The sequence below is a fragment of the Lycium ferocissimum genome, chromosome 7 (assembly GCF_029784015.1).
Source record: "Lycium ferocissimum isolate CSIRO_LF1 chromosome 7, AGI_CSIRO_Lferr_CH_V1, whole genome shotgun sequence".
Classification (NCBI taxonomy): domain Eukaryota; kingdom Viridiplantae; phylum Streptophyta; class Magnoliopsida; order Solanales; family Solanaceae; genus Lycium; species Lycium ferocissimum.
In genome coordinates, this window is record NC_081348.1 from 52,329,967 (window position 1) to 52,351,030 (window position 21,064).

The 21,064-nt window shown below is 34.9% G+C and overlaps 1 protein-coding gene across 6 annotated transcripts; it reads left to right on the forward strand.

The window, feature by feature from the left end:
* The first annotated feature begins 4,245 nt into the window (after positions 1-4,245).
* LOC132065625 (putative two-component response regulator ARR21) lies at positions 4,246-19,531 on the forward strand. Of its 6 annotated transcripts, XM_059459106.1 has the most exons (10): positions 4,249-5,050; positions 5,555-6,119; positions 7,685-7,851; positions 9,811-9,883; positions 10,969-11,121; positions 11,226-11,345; positions 11,452-11,528; positions 17,628-17,824; positions 17,911-18,049; positions 18,319-19,531. In XM_059459106.1, exons 4-10 carry the CDS (start codon positions 9,820-9,822, stop codon positions 18,394-18,396), a joined length of 828 nt encoding a protein of 275 aa, XP_059315089.1. In that variant the 5' UTR covers positions 4,249-5,050; positions 5,555-6,119; positions 7,685-7,851; positions 9,811-9,819; the 3' UTR covers positions 18,397-19,531. The 6 variants fall into 6 exon arrangements, with proteins under 6 accessions (XP_059315086.1, XP_059315085.1, XP_059315089.1 ...); XM_059459103.1 differs by lacking the exon at positions 7,685-7,851 and having other exon boundaries at positions 4,246-5,050; XM_059459102.1 differs by lacking the exon at positions 7,685-7,851 and having other exon boundaries at positions 4,247-5,050; positions 5,987-6,119.
* Positions 19,532-21,064: the final 1,533 nt, after the last annotated feature.

The following is a 21,064-nucleotide window of genomic DNA, read 5'->3' on the forward strand; positions in this document are numbered from 1 at the left end:
GACAATCTGTTGCAACAACTACAAATCTACTGGACAAAACTTGATTATTTGGTTACGAATATGTAGAGGATATCCTACCTCGATGATTTGTAATTGTTGCAACAAGTTCTACACTTATTGCAACAAGTAGACAATTTATTTATGAATCAGCAATTATTGAGGAAAGATATAGTCAAATTGGCAGCCAAATTGACAATCAATCTTCAAAAAGAGATGAAGAACAGAGCCAAGAAGCAGTATATACAAACAATTGCTTAAATGATTATAAAAACTAAAAAATATGTCGCAACAGATGAGTTAATTGTTGCAACAGATCATACACTTGTTGAAGAAGTTGCAACAAGTTACTAATCTGTTTCAATAGATGGATCAGTTTAAACAAGTCACTAATTTATTTAGACAAGTTGCCTAAATGATTGCAACAGATCATATAGTTGTTGAAGAAGTTGCAACAAGTTACTAATCCGTTCCAACAAGTAACTAATATGTTTAAACAAGTTACTAATCTGTTTAGACAAGTTGACTAAATGATTACAATAGATCATACAGTTGTTGAAGAAGTTAACAAGTTACTAATCCGTTCCAACAAGTAACTAATCTGTTTAAACAAGTTACTAATTTGTCTAGACAAGTTGCCTAAATGATTGCAACAGATCATACATTTGTTAAAGAAGTTGTAACAAATTACCAATCTGTTTCAACAAGTTACTAATCCGTTCCAACAAGTAACTAATATGTTTAAACAAGTTACTAATATGTTGCAACAGATAGTACAATTATGGAAGAAGTTGCAACAAATTACTAATCTGTTTCAACAAGTTACTAATCCGTTCTAACAAGTAACTAATTTGTTTAAACAAGTTACTAATCTGTTGCAACAGATCATACAGTTGTGGAAGAAGTTGCAACAAATTACTAATGATTTTAGTAGATATACATATTGATCACTAAATATGGTTTATTTCTATTGTTTATCACTAAATATGGGTGAATCAAGTAGTTCACACCAATTCACTCTAATGATCACTCCATTTAGTGCATATTGGACTTAGTTGATCATCTATCCTGACTCAAAACACCATCAAATTGTTTAAGTATATATATTGATCAATAAATATGGTTGATTTTCATTGTTTATCACTAAATATGGGTGAATCAAGTAGTTCACATCAATTCACTCCAATGATCACTCCGTTTAGTGCGTATTGGACTTAGTTGATCATCTATCCTGACCCAAAACACCATCAAATTGCTTAAGTATATATTTCAATAAATATGGTTGATTTCCATTGTTTATCACTAAATATGGTTGATTTTCATTGTTTATCACTAAATATGGCTAGTTCCCTTTATTGATCACTAAATATGGGTGAACCAAGTAGTATTTGTTGCAGCAAGTGTAGTATTTGTTGCAGCAAGTGTATTATCTATTGGAACAACTGTAGTATCTGTTAGAACAACTGTAGTATCTGTTGCAATAACTGTAGTATCTGTTGCAGCAACTGTGGTATATGTTGCAGCAACTGTTGTATCTGTTCTAAGAATACACTTAGAATAACCCATCTAATCCATGAAATTACTATCGAATCCATTAAGGATGTTAGTAGATATATATATATATATTCATCACTAAATATCGTTGATTTCATTTGTTTAACACTAAATATGGGTGAATCAAGTAGTTCACATCAATTCACTCTAATAATCACTCGATTTAGTGCATATTGACTTAGTAGATTATCTTTCCTGACTCAAAATACTAGCAAATTGATTAAGTATTATATATTGATCACTAAATATCGTTGATTTAATTTGTTTATCACTAAATATGGGTGAATCAAGTAGTTCACAATTAAGCAGTTCACATCAATTCACTCAAATGATCACTCGATTTAGTGCATACTGACTTAGTAGATCATCTTTCCTGACTCAAAATACATCAAATTGATTAAGTATTAGACATTGATCACTAAATATAGTTGATTTCCTTTTGTTTATCACTAAATATGAGTGAATCAAGTAGTTCACATCAATTCACTCTAATAATGACTCGATTTAGTGCATACTAACTTAGTAGATCATCTTTCCTGACTCAAAATACTATCAAATTGATTAAGTATTATATATTGATCACTAAATATTGTTCATTTCATTTTCTTATCACTAAATATGGGTAAATCAAGTAGTTCACATCAATTCACTTTAATGATCATTGGATTTAGTGCATATTACTGACTCAAATTACCATCAAATTGATTAAGTATTATATATTGATCACTACTTATCATTGATTTCCTTTGTTTATCACTAAATATCATTGATTCCCTTTGTTGATCACTAAATATGGGTGAATCAAGTAGTATCCGTTGCAACAACTGTAATATCTGTTGCAACAAGTGTAGTATCTGTTGCAACAACTGTAGTATCTGTTGCAGCAAATGACATAGTTGTTGAACAGGTCCTTACTCTTGTTGGATAAAACACAACAAGTTACCCAGTTTCTGCAACAAGTCACTCCACTTGTTGGAAAAACCCCAACATGTAACTTAGTTGCTGCAACAAGGCCTGTCAGTTGTTGCAACAGATTGCTTACTTGTTGGAAATCTTTTAGCAGTTGGATAAAACACAAGTTACTAGTTGTTGCAACAAGTCCTGTTACTTGTTGGATAAAACCCAACAAGTTACAGAGCTGTTGCAACAGATTCATTACTTGTTGAAAACTGTTCAGCAATTTATTAACAAAAATACACACATTTGTGATTTGAACACGATCAACATATCATATAAACTAAGTTCACAAGCACCAAGAACAGAGATTACCATTCTAAAAAAGAATAACATTAAAATGTCATAAAGTTCCAACAAATAACTATTATTACAACACAGTGCAATTAACAACTATGGAGCATTTCGGCTTGGACAACAACTACAAATCTGTTGGATATTTTCTACAAACAGAACCAAATAACTGAAGCTATGTCCAACAGATTTGTAGTTGTTGGAACAGATTGTCTACTTGTTGCCACAAGTGTAGAACTTGTTGCAACAACTATAAATCTGTTGGATATCTTCTATAAACAGAATAAGATATATCAGGACAAGAACAAAAATACTATCTATTGGATATCGTTTCCTAAATCCTAAACCATACCAGGACAACAACAGAAAAACCATCTATTTCACTACAAACACACTACGACAACCTGAATTTTATCAAAACTTTTCCTAAACCCCCCCAAAAAAAAAAAATCAAAACTTCTTTTCAATATTCTTTTTTGAGTGGAGGAGGGGGGTGGTGCAAAAAAAAAAAAACTTTTCAAAACTTTTTTCTTGGAAGGGTGGGGTGGTGGGTGCAAAAAAAAATCAAAAGAAAACTTTTCAAATTTGTTTTTAAAAAAGCAATTGGGGGGGGGGGGGGGGGGGTTGTGAGGGGTGGGAGGAGGAGGGGGTCAGAAAAAAATAAAAAAAAAAATATCAATTTTTTTTTTTGGGGTGAGGGGAGGGATGGGAAGAGGAGTGAGAGGTATTAATAAAAAATAAAAAAATTTAAATTTTTTTTTTGGGAGGGGGGGGGGGTTGGTGAGGGGTAGTGGGAGGGTTGCGAGGAGGAGGAGGAAGAGGGTGTGAAAAAATTAATTTTTTTGGGGGTGGGATAGTGAGGGGTGGGAGGAGGAGAAAAATAAAAAAAAATATCAAAACTTTTAAAATTTTTGGGGGTTGGGGAGGAGGAGTGAAGGCTTGGTAAGAAAAAATTAAAACTTTTTTTTTAATTTTTTTTTTGGGGCGGTGGGGGGAGGGGTTGTGAGGAGGAGGAGGAGGAGGAGAGGAGTGAAAAAAATAAATAAAGAAAATAAAAAAAATTAATTTTGTTTGGAGGGTGGGGGGTGGGTGTGGGGGTGGGGGTCGAGGGAGGGTTGCGAGGAGGGGGGGGGTGAAAAAACAAATAAAGAAAATAAATAAAAAAATTAATTTTTTTTTTTTGGTGGGGGGGGGGGGGGGTTAGGGGGTTGGGAGGAGGAGGGGAGTAAAAAAAATAGCGAGGGCATGGGGGTTGGGGGCGATGGTGGGTCAAAGTGTTAAAAATAAAACTTGAATGTAAAGTGTTAAAAATAAAATTGAAAGTCAAAGTGTCAAAATAAAAACTTTTGGGCAACTTCAAAACCCCTTGATCACTAATAGAAAATTATCAACTTCATCTAATAATTAAAACTTAAGTCACCTCTTCTAAAATTAAAAACTAAAGAGTCACCAATAATTAAATTCCCCCATGCTTTTGCATAGCGCAAATTTTGGTTAAAACTGCTTAAACCGTACGACTGAATTAATCAAGTTTTAATTGGGATTTTCTCTATTTATCCCCTCTTGTTTAGTTTGATTTTAATTAGTAAGTTATTGCTATTGTTTATCAAGCTAGGTTTCAGTTTTAGTTGTTTAATTTGTAGAGCTAATTCTTTTTTAAATTAATATTATCAGTAAACGTGTCCATACCTAAGTAAGATATGTAAAGGTTTTTAACGGGGTTTATAACGTTTGTATCCGTTGTTTCTTTTAAGTTAGATTATCATATTATTTTGTTGTAATTATTATTCCTTTTTTCATAATGCTTTGTCACGTTTTCTATAGTGTTTTGCCATGACTTTTTCATTTCCTATACTCCGTCTCAATTTATGTGGTACCTTTTGGATTTCAAGATTCAAACAAGTAATTTTTTTACCGTACTTTTTTCATATATCATTTAATTACATTGAGTTGTCAATTATTATGTCTTATAGTAATTTTTTACGTAGTTTCTAAATATGTAAATTTTATTTTAAGAAACTGAAAGATTTCATGCATGAATTCACAATTAGAATTAAACTGTTTGGCTCTCAAAATTCGAACTGTGTCACATAAATTGAGACAGAGGGAGTATTTCTTTTTTCGAACGGCAATGAAATGCTTTTTCTTGAGCCGAGGGTTTATTGAAAACAACGTCTCTACCTCAACAAGGTCAGGGTAAAGTTTGCGTACACTCTACCATCCCCACACCATACTTGTGGGATTACACCGGGTAAGTTGTTGTTGTTATAATGTTACTCATTGCAATGAGATTTTGGGTTTGATGTTTAGATTCTTTCACATGGTACTACAACTAAATTATGATAATCTCATTTTCACTATCGTGCTTTTTTAGTATTTCGCCATGGCCTTTTACACTGCTTTGAGTTGCTTGTCCTTGTGTCGAGGGTGTATCGAAAACAACCTCTCTACCTTCCAAGATAGGGGTAAGGTCTGCGTGTATTCTACCCTCTCCGGACCCCACTTTATGAGATTTCACTGGGTATGTTGTTGTTTGTGTTGTGGGTATGTTGTTGTTTGTTTGTTGTTCCTTTTCACTGTCTTATCTCTACATAGTCTATTGATATCTGCCCTCTCTCTCAATTCAGTCCATTGTTGTAATTGGTCTCGACTTCACCTCTTGTTTGGCTTGATTTAATTAGTAAGTTATTACTGTTTTTCATCCGCTGGATTTGTGTTTTAGCTGTTTAATTTGTAGAATAGATTCTTTTTGAAGGTGATTTAAGAGGAGATATTGTCAGTAAATTTGTCTCCACATCTTATATATATAAAGGTTTTGTAATGAGATTTGTGTTTGATGCTCAGATTCTTTTGCCCTTTTCTCTGCCCTTTTATAATAATTTTACCCCGTACAATAATTTTTCTTTGTAATATTGTAATCTTAATTTATTCTTCAGATTTATTGGTGAGTGACATTGTGAAATAATACATTCTATCCGAACGTTGTATTAATCAAGACAATACGGTATAATACAATATGAAACGATATGTAACAACCATCAAAAAAAGGTGTTAGTGGCACTTAGTTGGGATTTTCTCGACATAGCCCCTTGTTTGGTCTGATTGTGATCAGTAAGATTATTGTGATTGTTCATCAGCTAAGTTTCTGTTTTAGCTGTTTAATTTGTAGAGTTGATTCTCTTTTAAGTTGATTTAAGAGGAGATATTGTCAGTAAACTTGTCTCCACATCAAATATGTAGAGGTCATTGACGTTGAAAGGATCATGGTGCTTTTATCAGGCCTGGAAAATGTGATTTTGGAGCTTTGCAGAAGCAGGGAAGTATGTTCGATTGCTTTTGATTTTGTTCAGTTCTTACTTCATGTTCCTTTTTGGCTTAGTGTCATTGTTGTTTTAATTGGGATTTTATCGACATTGCCTCTTGTTTTGATTGTAATTAGTAAGTTATTACTGTTGTTTTAATTCTGCTACAAGTTTACTGTTGTAATTTGTAGAGTTCAGATAGGTAGAGGTTTTTAATGGGGTTTCACAACCAGCTTAGGTAGAAAAGATTCCATATTCAATGCCAATAGATTCATGACATCCATGTACTGTGTCATCAAATGAGCCACGTTAAGAAAGCCCAAGCTTATACACATTGGAATACAAGGTGCCCCAATAGGGCCCAGATGAAAGACCCAAGCCTACATGAATGAAATGGAATTTTGTCATTTTGGTTTATCTTTAGTGCTTACATTGTTAAACCGTATTTAAAAGTTCGAAACTTCTCCTTTCCTTTGAATTTTCTATGTAATCACATATTACTTACAATAAGATAGGAGTACGGATTATTAATAATAAGTTTTTCAAAGATTTGAAATGATTTTTGGAGATTATTTCAAAGAAGTGTTTGTTTATCAAATTGGCCAATTATTTCCCCAAACACGATATATTTGAAGTTTGAAAAACAGGGATTTGCATTTCTTCAAGGTTTCCTTACGAAACTTCAGTTCTGTTTTCTTGTCCAAGCACAACCTTAACTACCAAATACCTTTTTTCTACTTCAAATACTATTTTGTTTTCTGATTTCAGCCAAATGATGTCTGCATGCTTACTTAGTTAAATACACGTTCAGTTGTAGAATTTTTATTTTATAAGGGGCTTAATTTTTATTTATTTTTAGAAAAATAAGGATTTTATAATGTTACTCATTGCAATGAGATTTTGGGTTTGATGCTTAGATTCTTTCACATGGTGCCATGATCAAATTTTGATAATTTTTCATAACCGTCTTCTCTCTACATATTCTATCTCAGTTCAGTCCATTGTGTTACTAACTCTATTGCTTACTTTTCTACCTATCTTCTCTCTACCTATTCTATGGTCTTAGGCCCTTTTCTTACTCTTGATTCAGTTTATTGAGCCATTAACTCTGCTTAATGCACACATCTTAGCCTGTTAAGTATAATCGCTCTACTCGAAGCTCATTCTTTAACTTGTTGAGTTATTCATTCTTTAAAAGATTAGAAAAGAATTGAGCTACAGGTGGAGAGGATGTAGCTAGCTGCGACGTCGAGATTATTTTATATATGAAAACTATAAATCTCATCTTTTCTAATTTATAGGAACAATCATATCCGACGGACTGCCTCTTCGTTGGGCTCTATTATGATCATTTTGCTTGCACTGTAGTCCCTACTAGTTTTCTTGATCTAAAGAGATGATTAGTTTTGCATTGCTAACCATATAACCCTACCATATCTTTGGCTTTTCCCCTGTTTTTCTGCAGTTGCTTTTTATGGTGTCTGCTTGCTATGTTGTCCCATCTTATCACGTCTATCTTCCCAAAATAGATGATGTTTCTAAACATAGTAACTCTGTCCAGTCTGCTGCTTCAATTGTTGCAGAGTTCAGGGGTGACATCAGGCACATGTTTAATGGTGATGATATCTTTGAGGGGGACTGGGTTCTTTGGTGCTGTTGGTAGCAGCATATAATCTTCGGCAAACTGCTCTAGCACTATTTCCTAGGAGAACTCTGGAGAGCAGATGGACCATTTGGTCTCACACGTTAAGTAGGATTGTTGGTCCTTATTTACTTCTTAGTTTTAGCATTCTTATCCTTTTATTTTGATTATCATACCTTCTTTTAAGTGGACTGGATTTGTTTATGATTATTCTCTGTTTCCAGATGGTCATGGGAATATTTTCAGAAACGCCTTATCTATGTTATTTTGTTGGTTATTTGCTCGAGCCTTCTGTATTCTATCTCAACTTGAACAGCACATATGGTTTTAGTTCTTGCGATTTTCTCTTTTTTGCCTAAATATTTGCTGATTATTCTTATATTCGATTGTCTTCTATTTAAGCAAAATCTTACATTCATCAAACTTTTGTCCCTGACATAGATAGTGTTGATCAACGTCTGGAGCACACTCATATTGCACCTCTTACCAGAATCCCTCTTCTTTGGATTATCTGTCATTTCATAATCCACCTACGTATATTTTTTGTCGCCTTTGCCAAGTTGATCTTGCTCCTTGTCTTATCCACATTAGCTTGTGGCTTAGTTTGTTAGCTACATTAGGAGCCAAAGAAACTTCAATTAATTTTAATTGAAGACCTGGCGGTCAAAAGGCTATTTCATAATTCAGTAATTTTTTTGGCAGCACGGTCATCGGAAGCTTTACTTCTAATAAAGGAAAATGCGTCTACTGATTAGTGAGTTTCACTAGAATTTTCGATGGATAGATCAATCACCATTTCCTCCATTTAGTAAAGAAAATATAACCACCTTTTTCCTCTTGTCCCCATCAATATTGCCGCTCACCCCTCCACTCTCGTGGTCACCACCAGCCAATAAGCCTTCCTCCCCCTCTACTGTTGATCCGTTTTTTTTTTTTTCCGTTATTGATTGAATTTTAAGAATAGTACTGATACATATTTGATACGCTGATGTTTTGTCAATATTATGCAAGTCTGGTCAATATTATAGTTGGAGCATTCTTGTCTAGTTTCAGTATTGCATAAGATTCAACTAGATGAGCTTTTTTTTTTTTTTTTTTTAATGGGATCAGCATTTGAGTATAGAAGAGTTTAGTGTTGATCGCAATAGAGTGCCATTGCTGAGGTGGGCTGACGAAATGCAAATTCAATGTGTAGTTTATCTATGAAACTAAAAGATGCAGACTGTAGTGATAAATTTTTGTTATTTATTAAGGTCATTTGTCAATATTTGCTTTTTCAGACGGACTTTAGCTTAGGATTTTGGTTTGCAATGTCTTTTGTGTAATCATTTTATCTAAAATTTAATCGTTAGAGAGCACATTTTTATTTACTTGATCATGTTTCAACAATATCATTACAGAGATATAATGTGAAAAGGAAAGATGCACCAATGAAATTCAGGTAAGGTCAGACACTGTACTTATAGGACATTTTACTTCAGTTAAAACCATTATCAACTTAGCCAACAATCAAATTAAAGCCTTATCGAGCAAGTGATTTTCATTGGAAGCCATAATCAACTAGCCAACCATCAATTTAAAGCCTTACCAAAAAGAGTATATAAATTGGATACCTAGCTAGCCAAGTCTTTCACAGTGATGTTATAGCTTTTACAAGCCTGTTAAGGAAAGCAGTTTAATAAAAACTAAAACTGAAAAACAAAGAAGATGAATGGGTGTCAACTACAATAGGTAGTGGAGTAGTGGATGTTGAAAACTATAGTAACATAATTACTAAAAGGAATCTTAAATTGCTAATGTAATGAGTATTCTAATATGGAAAGTAAAATCTAGTAACATACCAGAACTTTTAATGAGAGTATAAATTGTAGATTTTCTTGCAAATGTGTTCACACTTGATTGTACCAGTGGGAAAGGGGAACATTTCTTTTCCTCTTTTTTGGTCCGAGGGTGAACATCTGTAGATCTGTCCCGTACCACTCTGACTAAAACCATCTAGAACACCTGTGGCGATTGCCATTATTCATTTTGACAATATAGATCTTCAATTACATCGTCATTATTCAGTTTGAAAAGATGAGGATTTTGGTGGTGGATGATGGTGTTGTTGCTACGATACTCAGGACCTGTAACTACCAAGGTACGTGTACCAAATCTTTGGCGATGTCGTCGCCGTCTTCCTCTTTTTTCAATCCCCCGATTTGGTGTGGATTCTGGCACGCATGAATTGCTTTTTTCTTTCCCTAATTTTAAATACCCTAGATTTTTTAATTTGGCGAGTGTTTGATATACCCTCAATTGAAAGTGGTAAGATTTAGATCTTCAAGTAACATGATATATGAATTCAATTTACTTATCAAATGTACCAAAATTGTTCGTATTTCCTTTTTAGGAACAAGAAATGGAACAATTAACTTAAGGTGCCACTTTACTTAGTTAGATCTTCTTTGGATCCGATGTGTGTGTGCCTTGTTGAAGAATGAAAGGGGAATCACAACAACTGACCACTTATTGAGCCGAGGGTCTATCGGAAAGAACCTCCCTACCCTCACAAGGTAGGGTAAGGTCTGTGTACACTCTACCCTCCCCAGACCTCACCTATGGGATTATACTAGATATGATGTTGTTGTTGTGTTCGTTGTAGTCAAAGACATAGAGGAGTCTTTCCATACATTGGTTGGAATGTCCTTTAGCCAAGTATCCAATACTAATGCGAATATCAGCAAATTAACATTCTTTTGTGTTTTTCAAACTCCACATATTCTTTCTATAGTCAAAGGGCCAATGGATACTGGTTATTTCAGATCAACGAATGCCTTGCCCGCCCTTCTCAAAAAACCCCACTTAACTAATTTCTATATAAGCTCATGATATTGTGAGAATTTTCAAGACACAATTTCTTTTCCTTTTCTGGTTTGTAGTAAGAATGTTTTTTTAGATTCACGAGAAACAGAAGAAGGAACTTAATCAATCTGATAACGAACTTTAAGTACATCCTTATTTATAGAATTGTCTTTATTTACGATAACCACAATAATAGATCTAAGATCAGCATATGTTTGGAAAATGTAGTTCCCTTGATTTGGCTATTAATCCTGATGTCAGAACTTAATAAGCAACTTAGCAGATAGTGGTATTTCGATTTAAAAATGTTTCTTTATGGAGTAGTTGTCATTTCCTCTTCATAATACATCTAATCAATAAACTATTTTGCTTTTACTCCAGTTACGACTGTCAAATATCCAAAGGATGCTTTGTCTACACTTTCGCTCAAAGGCGATTCTTTTGATCTCGTTGTCACCAATGTGCACGTGCCTGATATGAATGGCTTTGATTTCCCACAAGTGATAACCCAAGGATTTGAACTACCTGTTGTGTGTGAGTTTGGTTCTTTTTTCTTTTTCTCCATAGAATGTTCAGTATTCTATTAATTGGTCTTTAAAAGAAAGGTTTGTGATTTAAGTTTATGTACTAAATGTCAGTGATGTCAGCTGATGACAAAGATGGTTCCAACTTGAAAGGACTAAAAAAGGTTAAGGTTGAGTGGACAATGTCACTTCACCACAAATTCCTGGAAGCCATCATAGAGATTGGGTTAGACAGTAAGTTGTTGCTAGCATATTCAAATTAATAAAAGAGTTTCTCCAAGGTGTCAAACAGAAAGGAACGTCAAGTTTCCAATATTTTGTTACCTGAATTTTCATGCAGAAGTTACGCCATTGAAGATTCTTGATCACATGAAAGTCCCTGGATTGACTAGAGACAATGTAGCCAGCCATCTGCAGGTTTACTTCTAAATACATATGTTTAACTATAATCAGTATGGTTTTCGCTTATTAAATAAGAGAAGTAATATTTGATTTCTGTATTGCTTCTCTTGAACTAGTGCATAATCTTGTAGAATTGGAAAACTCAGATTTTCGTATTTGTTTCACTTCAATTATTAAGATATTCTTGACTATCTGTATGCAATATTAACCATCAATTAGCTTTTTATCATTAGAACCTCGCTTTGATTTTTATATATAATGACAATGTAATACCCTTTAATGCAAGTAATACTAACCGCTTCTTATTACAGTACATTACCTTTTTCTCTTCAGTTTAGAAATAAATTTAGCATCAATTAATTTTTAAAATGGACAACTTTTTACAGCATGTTACCTCTTGTCATTTGTAAAGTTCACTCTTAATAGGGTCTTTTTTTGGTAATCAACTGTGAGAATTATTACCAAAGAGTTGTATGTACAGAAAAAACTCAAACCTCTGATACTTGGACAAAATTCCCAAGTTAGCAGTAACAATGTTCCCAGCTTCTATTCAACTAGCACCCCTAATGATAGAAATTTAATTGTCTAATTCTTCCTGCTAGCTTTGGCTGCATAGAAATTCTACTGATGGATTCTTGTATTATCAACCTAATGATCACCTCAGGGCTCCTCTGCTTCTGTTGAAAGACTCTCAAATTGCCAAATGTGGATGGGGGCGTGTCGGATCCTCCAAAAGTAGTGCATTGTTGGAGGATCTGACACGTGTGTGACAACATCTTTGAAGAGTCCGAGAAACATAAAAATACAGTAAATGCTGCCTGCCAAAACTGTTCTGTAGACTTCATCCTTTGCTTTTTTTTTTTTTTTTTCCTTTAGCGTGAGTTTCAGCCCACCTCTTCTCTTCAGACCAGCTGATTGATTGTCTATGGTACCCCTGCCAATATAGGATATTGGTCCATATAGCAAATGTGGTGGAGCACTTGAAAAGCAAATGGTCCACAGTTTCATTAATCCACACCACATAGAGGGCACACCCTATTTTCAATCATTCCTCAGTGGTATAATCTGTCTCTGGTGTATAGTTTTCCAAGATTTGCTACATATAGCATGAGTGTACCTTGGTGCTCCTTGGTTAGTGAAAATCATCCTTCTCCAAGAAACTTTCTGGGAGGTTGCCTCTTAGTTGGAACTTGGAAGAAATCAAAACCAGCCTCCTCCATGGTTTCTTTGCCTTGAAGATCTTTTGCATGAGCCATGTTGCCTGCTTAGGAATGATCTCCCATATTTGCTGATCCTTTTCATAATAGATGTGCACCCACCTTACCTGCAATTTATCTTTTTTGTTGCATAGATTCCAAAGCATTTTGCATACAGCAGCCTTATTCCATGTGCCCAGGTTAATAATGTTCAAACCATCAGCTGCTCTGGGTAAGCGTAATGTCTCCCAGGCTACCATTGCTTTTCTTGATACATCCTGAGAACCTGTCCACAGAAACCTTCTACATAAGGCTTCAATCTGTTTCATTATCTTCTTTGGCGTTTATGAAAATCTGACCAATAGGTTTGAATTGAATAAATCACAGATTTCAGCTGCAACCTCCCTGCTTAAGAAAAGAGTTAGTTGTCCAAGTTGTGATTCTATCAACAATTCTGTCCAGTAAAGGTTGACATTGGATGACAGATTATTTTTTTTCCGTGGTAAGTGGTACTCCTAGATGTCTGAATGGTAAGCTCCCTTCTGAGAATTCAAGCCTGTTTAGGATAATCTGGTGAGTATCAGTATGAACACCTCCAAAATAGGTGGATAGTTTCCCTGTATTAGCCACCAACCCTGATGCTTTAGAAAACAATTGGAAACAGTCATACAACATCACTGATTTTGCATCTACGGATACTTGGCACATTTTGGATGAAAATTGAACTCAGGATCCTTTCCAAGTTGTTTCAGCATTCTACTAAAATATTCCATAGCCATTACAAAAGAAAAGGGGATAAAAGCTCCACTTGTCTCAACCATTTCTTTGCTGGAAAATCCCCTTTCAACTCTCAATTGATAGTAATTCAATAGGAGACTGTTGTAAGACATTCCGTGATTCACCCTATGAACTTTGCTGGAAAGTTCAAGGCTGTGAGAACCTGCTTCATAAATTCCCACTCCGCTGAATCATATGCCTTCTGCACCTCCACCTTGAGCATGCATCTTGGAGACATCCCTCTCTTCCACAACCTTTGATCATCTCATGACTTAATATTATGTTATCTGTAATCACTCTTCCTGGAACAAAAGCTGCCTGGCTGCTATCAATTATCTGAGGCATGACTTCCTGTAGTCTAGTTGTGATTATCTTTGATATAATTGTGTACAGGATAGTACAACAGGATATAGGTCTGAGTTCTCTGACATTGGTTGGATTTCCTCACTTTTGGTTTGAGTGTCACACTTGTCCAATTCACAGGCAGGTTTGTAAAGTTTCTGTCTTACTGAAAAACTCCAGTACTGCATCTGTTATTTCTCTCCAATAATTGGCCATGCCTTTGTGATGAATAAGGCATTAAATCCATCATGTCCTAGGGCTTTCATGTCTTCTGTTCCTCTTACTGCTTGGAGGACCCCTGGTGATAGGACAGAGAGGGCTCTGGTGGTAGGACAGATCAGCTTCAACTGCTGATTCCTATTCAAAATGTGTTCCTCTTTCATGACATTGGGTTGAATAGCAGGAATACTGGTAGCTGCTGATCCAAGAAATCTTTGTAAAAATTTATAATCTCCTCTTTTACATCCTTTGCCATCATGTCCTAGGGCTTTCATGTCTTCTGTTCCTCTTACTGCTTGGAGGACCCCTGGTGATAGGACAGAGAGGGCTCTGGTGATAGGACAGATCAGCTTCAACTGCTGATTCCTATTCAAAATGTGTTCCTCTTTCATGACATTGGGTTGAATAGCAGGAATACTGGTAGCTGCTGATCCAAGAAATCTTTGTAAAAGTTTACAATCTCCTCTTTTACATCCTTTGCGCGGTAGTTTTCCTTCATTATTTATCAAAAATCTTATCTTGTTATGGGCCCTTTTATTCTTCAGACTTGCGTGGAAATAAGCAGCATTTGAATCCCCTAGTTTTAACCAGTGACTCTTGATTTTTGCTTTAGTGCACTTTCCTCAATCACTGCCCACTTCCTTGGGTTCTTTTCATGTTCCAGAAGTTCCTGATGATTCCAATCTTGCATTTGTCTTTGTACTCCTATAAGCCGCTCCCTTACATTTAGTACTGTGGTTGTGATTCCTCTAAACTCTCTGTTATTTTGCCCCTTCAATCCTGTCTTTACTTTTTTCAATTTCTTCCATATCTGGGTCATGCTGGATCCATTGATGTTACATCTCCAACCTTCTGAGACAACCAAATTGAAATGTTTATGCTCAGCTAGCCAGTTGAAAAACTTGAAAGGTCTAGCGACCTTCCTTGGATGTCCCTTAAGTTCTAAACACAGTGGGGGGTTATCAGAAAAGAGAGCTCCATCAGTATAGCATTCAGGAAAGGTATTCTCATCATCCAATCAGCATTTACCCTAGCTTTGTCAATCTGACTAAAAATATGGCCATTGATCCATGTGTATTCCCTTTCCAGTACCCTAGCTTTGTCAATCTGACTAAAAATATGGCCATTGATCCATGTGTATTCCCTTTCCAGTACCTAGCATGAAATTCCTGAAATCTGTCACTTCGACCTCTTGTACACTATTCCATTGGATCCTCATGAACATCTGTTATGGCATTGAAATCATCCATCAGAAGCCAGGGTTCTTCATGCTACTGGCCAGCAATTTCGATCCTCTCCACAGTGACTTTCTGTCTTCAATTGTATGGAGACCATAAATAGCTGTAAACTTGAACCCAATACATGAATTGCACCACGAATAAACTGATCCTCTGTCATCTCCTCATTAAAGGATATATAGGAAGGATCCCATAACAACCAAATCCTTCCTTTCCCGGTAGAGCTATCATTAGAGCACCATTCCCAACCTTTTACAGGCATCTACATAATTTGGTTTGCTGCTTGTTTCTTTACTCTGTTTTCAACTATGGCTATCATTGCCACTTTATTATCTCTTAGGAACTTAATCAGTTCCGTTTGTTTTATAGGCTTGATTCAAGCCTCTTACATTCCATGTCACTATTTTCATCTAGGAATGAAAGGTAATTCCACTCCCTCCTCGTTCTCCCCACTACATTCGCCATTGTCCTGGTGCACCTTTTGTTTATTGTATAGGGTCTTCCCAGTAATGTCTGCTAAGGGACTAAAGCCATTCACTAAAGTTACTTGATTGCTTTTGATTATTTGGCTCCCTTTTGCTGCAGCTTTCTTCCTCACCTCACTCTATTCCTCTCCTTTATCTTGCTCCTTTTCAATTGTATTCTGAGGTGGCTGGGGTGCATTGTTCAATTGGACCTCCTCTGGTTTGTCCTTGATTGTGAGAGGGCCTTTTGATTTCCATTCCTTCTTTTGTACCTTTGGCTTATTTTGTGTCTCTATTTGTTTCTGATTCCCTTTTTCGCAATCATGACCCAACTTCAAGCTGCTACCCTAGTAGATAGGTTTCTAGTCATACAGAACCATTTCATCAAAACATCTACCATTTGGGTATTTATTGAACCACAATCAAACAAGCAAGATAAGATAACAAGGATATGATTAAGAAATAGAAATGGGGGGGAATAGACTTTAGAAGAAAAGAAGGGATAATCTAACAATTAAAGATGAAAGCAAGATAAGATAACAAGGATATCAACAAAAAATGTTGTTGTAAGGATTCACCTCTGACAGGTGATGTCCGATCTCCATTTTTCGTTGGTAAAGTAGGCCATGCATCTTTCTTTCCCGTGTCCCCGACTAGAATTTGGCCTGCTATTACCCCTTGTGTATTCTTCCCACGGTCCAGCCCATTCAGATCTGCCGTTGTCGCTTTCTTTTGCAGCCTTCCCCTCGCCATTCCGCCTAACTTGCGCTCTTGTTTTCCAATGTAATAGTGTTAACGTGCGCCGAGAGAGAGAACTTCAGTGACTACTTTAATGACATTTCAAATCATTCCACCCTGAATAGGGGCTATTAGCTTCTAAAGCTCGTGTTATGAGATGATTGCCATTAATGTTATAAAACAATTTGAACTCTTACGAATAAAATATGAAACAAGAATAAATGAAGGAGCTTAAGTTCTATGCATTGACGGTGTAAAAAATATTTACATAATCAGGTCACTTGTAAGACCATTACAGTTAGATCTTATGATAAGAATTGCTAATTGGTAATATGGTAAAATGATAAATAACCTGCTATCATAGGTTAAACTATACTAATAATGAACAAAAATATACCATCATATGTTAAACTTTACTAATTGTTTAATTCATTCTAAAAAAAACTATACTAATAATTCAAAGATATTTAACTCAAGTCCTAAACAATATAGAAAATTCCGTGCATGGTTTGAACTCCACCACTATAGAAGGAGCTTCAGAAAGTTCCTTTTATATCTTGTAAGAAACCACCACTATGTTAGAAACTTAAGAAAGTTCCTTGTATATTGACTTCATTAAGTATATAAAACTAAAATTATTAGAAATTACTCTGAACTTGTATAAGATTTTTACAGAGTCAATAATAAAATTCAAATTTAAAGATATGAATTTCTTACTAATAATGTGAAAAGTTCTTACATTAGAGGTGTACTTTCTGGTGCCATTGGTGTACTTTATGTATGAGATTGTAGCATGCTATATATCTTCTTTTACAGGTTACTGGTTCACCTTTATTAGTTACCTCTAGTTGACTTTAAGTAACCTTTTATCTAAGTTTTTTATGCTAGAAATCAGTGTACATAACATAAATTCAAAAGATACGATGATGCAATGGATTTAATCTAGCTACTCAGTTAGCATAGTATGGGGGAAAAGTAATTCTACATTAATAATTAGCTTACTTTAGGAACTTGGTTTGCTGATGACGGAATTGCTGACTTTAAATCGTCATTAATAAAATTGAGGTAGTGTTTTTATTTTGTTCTGTCCTAATCATCAATTCCTCTATTCATTTCAAGCAATTTGTTCTAATTTTGCAGAGATATCGTACTTTCTTGCGACGAGTCACTGATTCATTCTGTAAAACCCAAGCTGCTGACAAAAAATTGGCCAGTAAGGCTGTTCAAGAGAATTGTGGACTGGATAAACAGTTCTTTGAAAACACTTGTAACCCTAGGTCATCGCTTCACACTTCAACAGGTTATCTGACAGCCAATCTACCACATCTGAAGAATAAGTACGTACAATTCCACCAAATAACGATTTTTCTGGCATTAATCTGAGTGTTAAGGCTATATCTATATTTGTTAATGATGTTTGCAGGGGGAAAGAAGTTGATGCTGTGCTCGATCCAGTTTGCAACTCTTCTGTGTTTCACAACATTAATGCTATGCAGGAAGCACAGCGCATTGGTAATCTTAGAACTTCTTTCATGAATCAAGGGAATGTTCAACCTCATCAGGTATACATTACTTGAGCATTTCTCCTTGTCTGATAATTCACGTTTTTTCAAGGTTGAACTTGATCTTTTCTCAATTTGAAAACAAATTTGGGATGATTTGAAAATACTCTCTAGATATTTACATCATAAAATTAATGCAAGTAGAAATTTTCTGAGAGTTTAATATGCTTGTTGAGGCTCATAATTGAACCTCGTAACTATCTGGTGGATGATCCTTATTGTATGAATTTTACTTTGCAAACTCAACCACATCATCACCATGTATGTAGCTAAACAATGAAGATGAGATGAGTGTCAACTTCGATCGTGGTATTAATCAGGACATGGAGGAGGACCATTTGCAATGATTTGATCAAATACCACCCAAGGCAAGTTTCTTTCTCATCATCTATATAAAGAATACGAGCGCTGCAACGTGTTGGTTTGTTCATTGTAGGTTCTCGTTTGCACATACATTTTATAATTACCAAGTACCATCATATTTGGCATTTCATTGAAACTCACCTATGCTTAGAATCAATTTTTGTTAAAAAGAAACTGATTCATCAGCAGAACTAAAGTTCGACAGACAAGAAATAAGTTAAAGTAGTTCTGCATTTTTGCATTTATTTTCTTTGTACTTTAGAGTATGTCTAATCCTAGCCTTTGTACCATCGAACTGAATGTATTTGAATCCTAAATCTCTTTTTGTAAATGGACTTATAGTTTGTTTGGCTAAGCTTCTGGGAAAATAAAGTGTTTTTTTTTTTAATTCAAAAAAAGTGCTTATTTTAGAGAATTTAGGTGTTTGGCCTACAAGCTTTTAGGAAAAAACAAAGTGTTTTTGAGTAGTAGCAGAAATTGTTTTTCAGAAGATGAAAAAAGTAGCTTCTCCCGAGAAACACTTTGAGACTAAAAGCACAAATAGTTTCTCTAATATTGACAAAAGTGTTTTTCAAATTAATTAGCCAAACACGAAATATTACTCTCTAAAAGAACTTTTTTCAAAAGCACTTTTGGCAAAATTACACCAACTACGTAGAAATTTACTCAATCTGCGGAGGATAGCGTGTCTCAATTTCATAATGTCCTATCATTAAATTCTTTGGTTTTAGTTAATTTTGTTTTGAACATTGAATTTATGGATTATTAGATGTTAAATGTAGACTAACTAGAAATTTTCTGTTACATTTTTCCAGCAAAGCAAGGACGAAGAATTTTTGGTTTTGGTGCTTGCTTCAAGTCCTTGTGAAGATGAGCAAAACATATTTAGTTCAATAGAATATTTAAGAGACAGTTTTATAGCAACAAACAATGTTGGTGCCAGAGACAGATTAATGTTTTGCTTTAGTATTTCCTTTTGTGACTCTAGAGATAATGATATGTTTTCAATTTTCAGAGATTAGTACTTTCAAATTTTAATGAATCAATGTGGTAACAGTTTGCTTAAGCTAGTATTTGGTATTCATCGGGTTTTAGTAACCCGCTTTTAGGCTCGACTAATTCAGATTCACGTCAAGAAGTTTCACTCTAACCGCTCCTTACTAAAGGCTGCTCCATTAAGAGGGCTCGAACCTGAAGCACCCGGTTAAGGATGGAGGGGGTACTTGTCACCCCACCATAACGTTTGGTGGTGCTTCCTTTAGCTATTATAGCATATTATAACGGATATGGGAAGAAAATATCTTTCCACAATTGTTGCATCCTAGTTTTTTTGTGAGCCGGTGCAGTAATTTTCTACTCTCAGACTAATTATTATCCCAGGATTACCTATCCTGGCAAATTTTACATCTAACTACTCTCAAACTAATTTTTAAAATTTAATCTATGATCATGGGTATGTATGATATATGATACCAAATCTGATGCGTCCTCGTAAAAAATTGATGCCTTGTTAAATTTGGAAACAATAACTTTACATTTTCTATTTTACACTTATATTTTTTTTTATAACCAAACAAATGTTAAGGCATATTTTGTCTGAAGTTTAAAAAGTTATATAGCCACATAAATAACATATCATGTTTAAACACAGAAGTTTCAAAGTCCTCATATATTTCTTGATACAATCCTAAATGGCACAAATGACTCAACTACTCAAACTTCTCCAAGGATTTATGTTGGAATGAAGCTTTGGGAGCATTTAAATGGAGTCATTGGAGGGCCTTCAAGATAGCATGGGAGAAGAAGTCAAGAGTCCAAGGACCAAGGCTTTGCCTCTTAAAGTGGCTACAATTGCAAGCTTTGATTCAAGGCCGGAAGATGGCTATTTGCGCAAAGGGCTATTTGTGCAAGTGGCTATGTTGCGTTAGGAGGTTATGATTGCAAAGGGTCATCTGGAGTTGATTAGAGGGTCATCTATGAGGAGGCGTGTTTGGTCATTGAAGCCAATCCTCAATCAATTAAACTTACAAGAATACTGTACCAAGGCCCTTATTTCATTAAGGGTATTTGTAATTGCCTAATAGTCTTCTTATATATATATATATAGCTTGTTTTTCATTTGATTGGGGAGCATGAATTATGAATATTTTGAGTGTTTTAGGGTTATCTCTGAGTTGTAGAGGCAAATTATTGATTGTGAGAGGATAGCCATCAAGAGGGTTGGTCTATCTAAGTGTAATTAGGAAGGCTCTTGTATTGGAGAACCTTGGTTGCCTAATTGTGCCTATTTTTGTGTCAATCTATCTATCTTTCTTTTCCTTTTGTTTATCTTCTTAATTGCTCGTTTCCGCGTATCCGTTCTTGTATCATTTCTTACACTTCATGTTGGATCAAATTATATCATATAAATTGGTCGTGTTCATCCAATTATCTAAATATTATTGCATAAAATTAGACGAAAATTATACAAATTAAGTTTAAACTTACAAGTTACAATTAAAAAAAAAAAAAGGCAGTGCAACTAAAGAGATTACAAAAATAACAAGAATTTGGTAGAAGATACATGAATTTTTCAATTTCAATCTCGTAAATCTGGAGCGCCTAAACTTATAAAATTTGTATAATTAAGTTATGGCTTTAATATATCTGAAG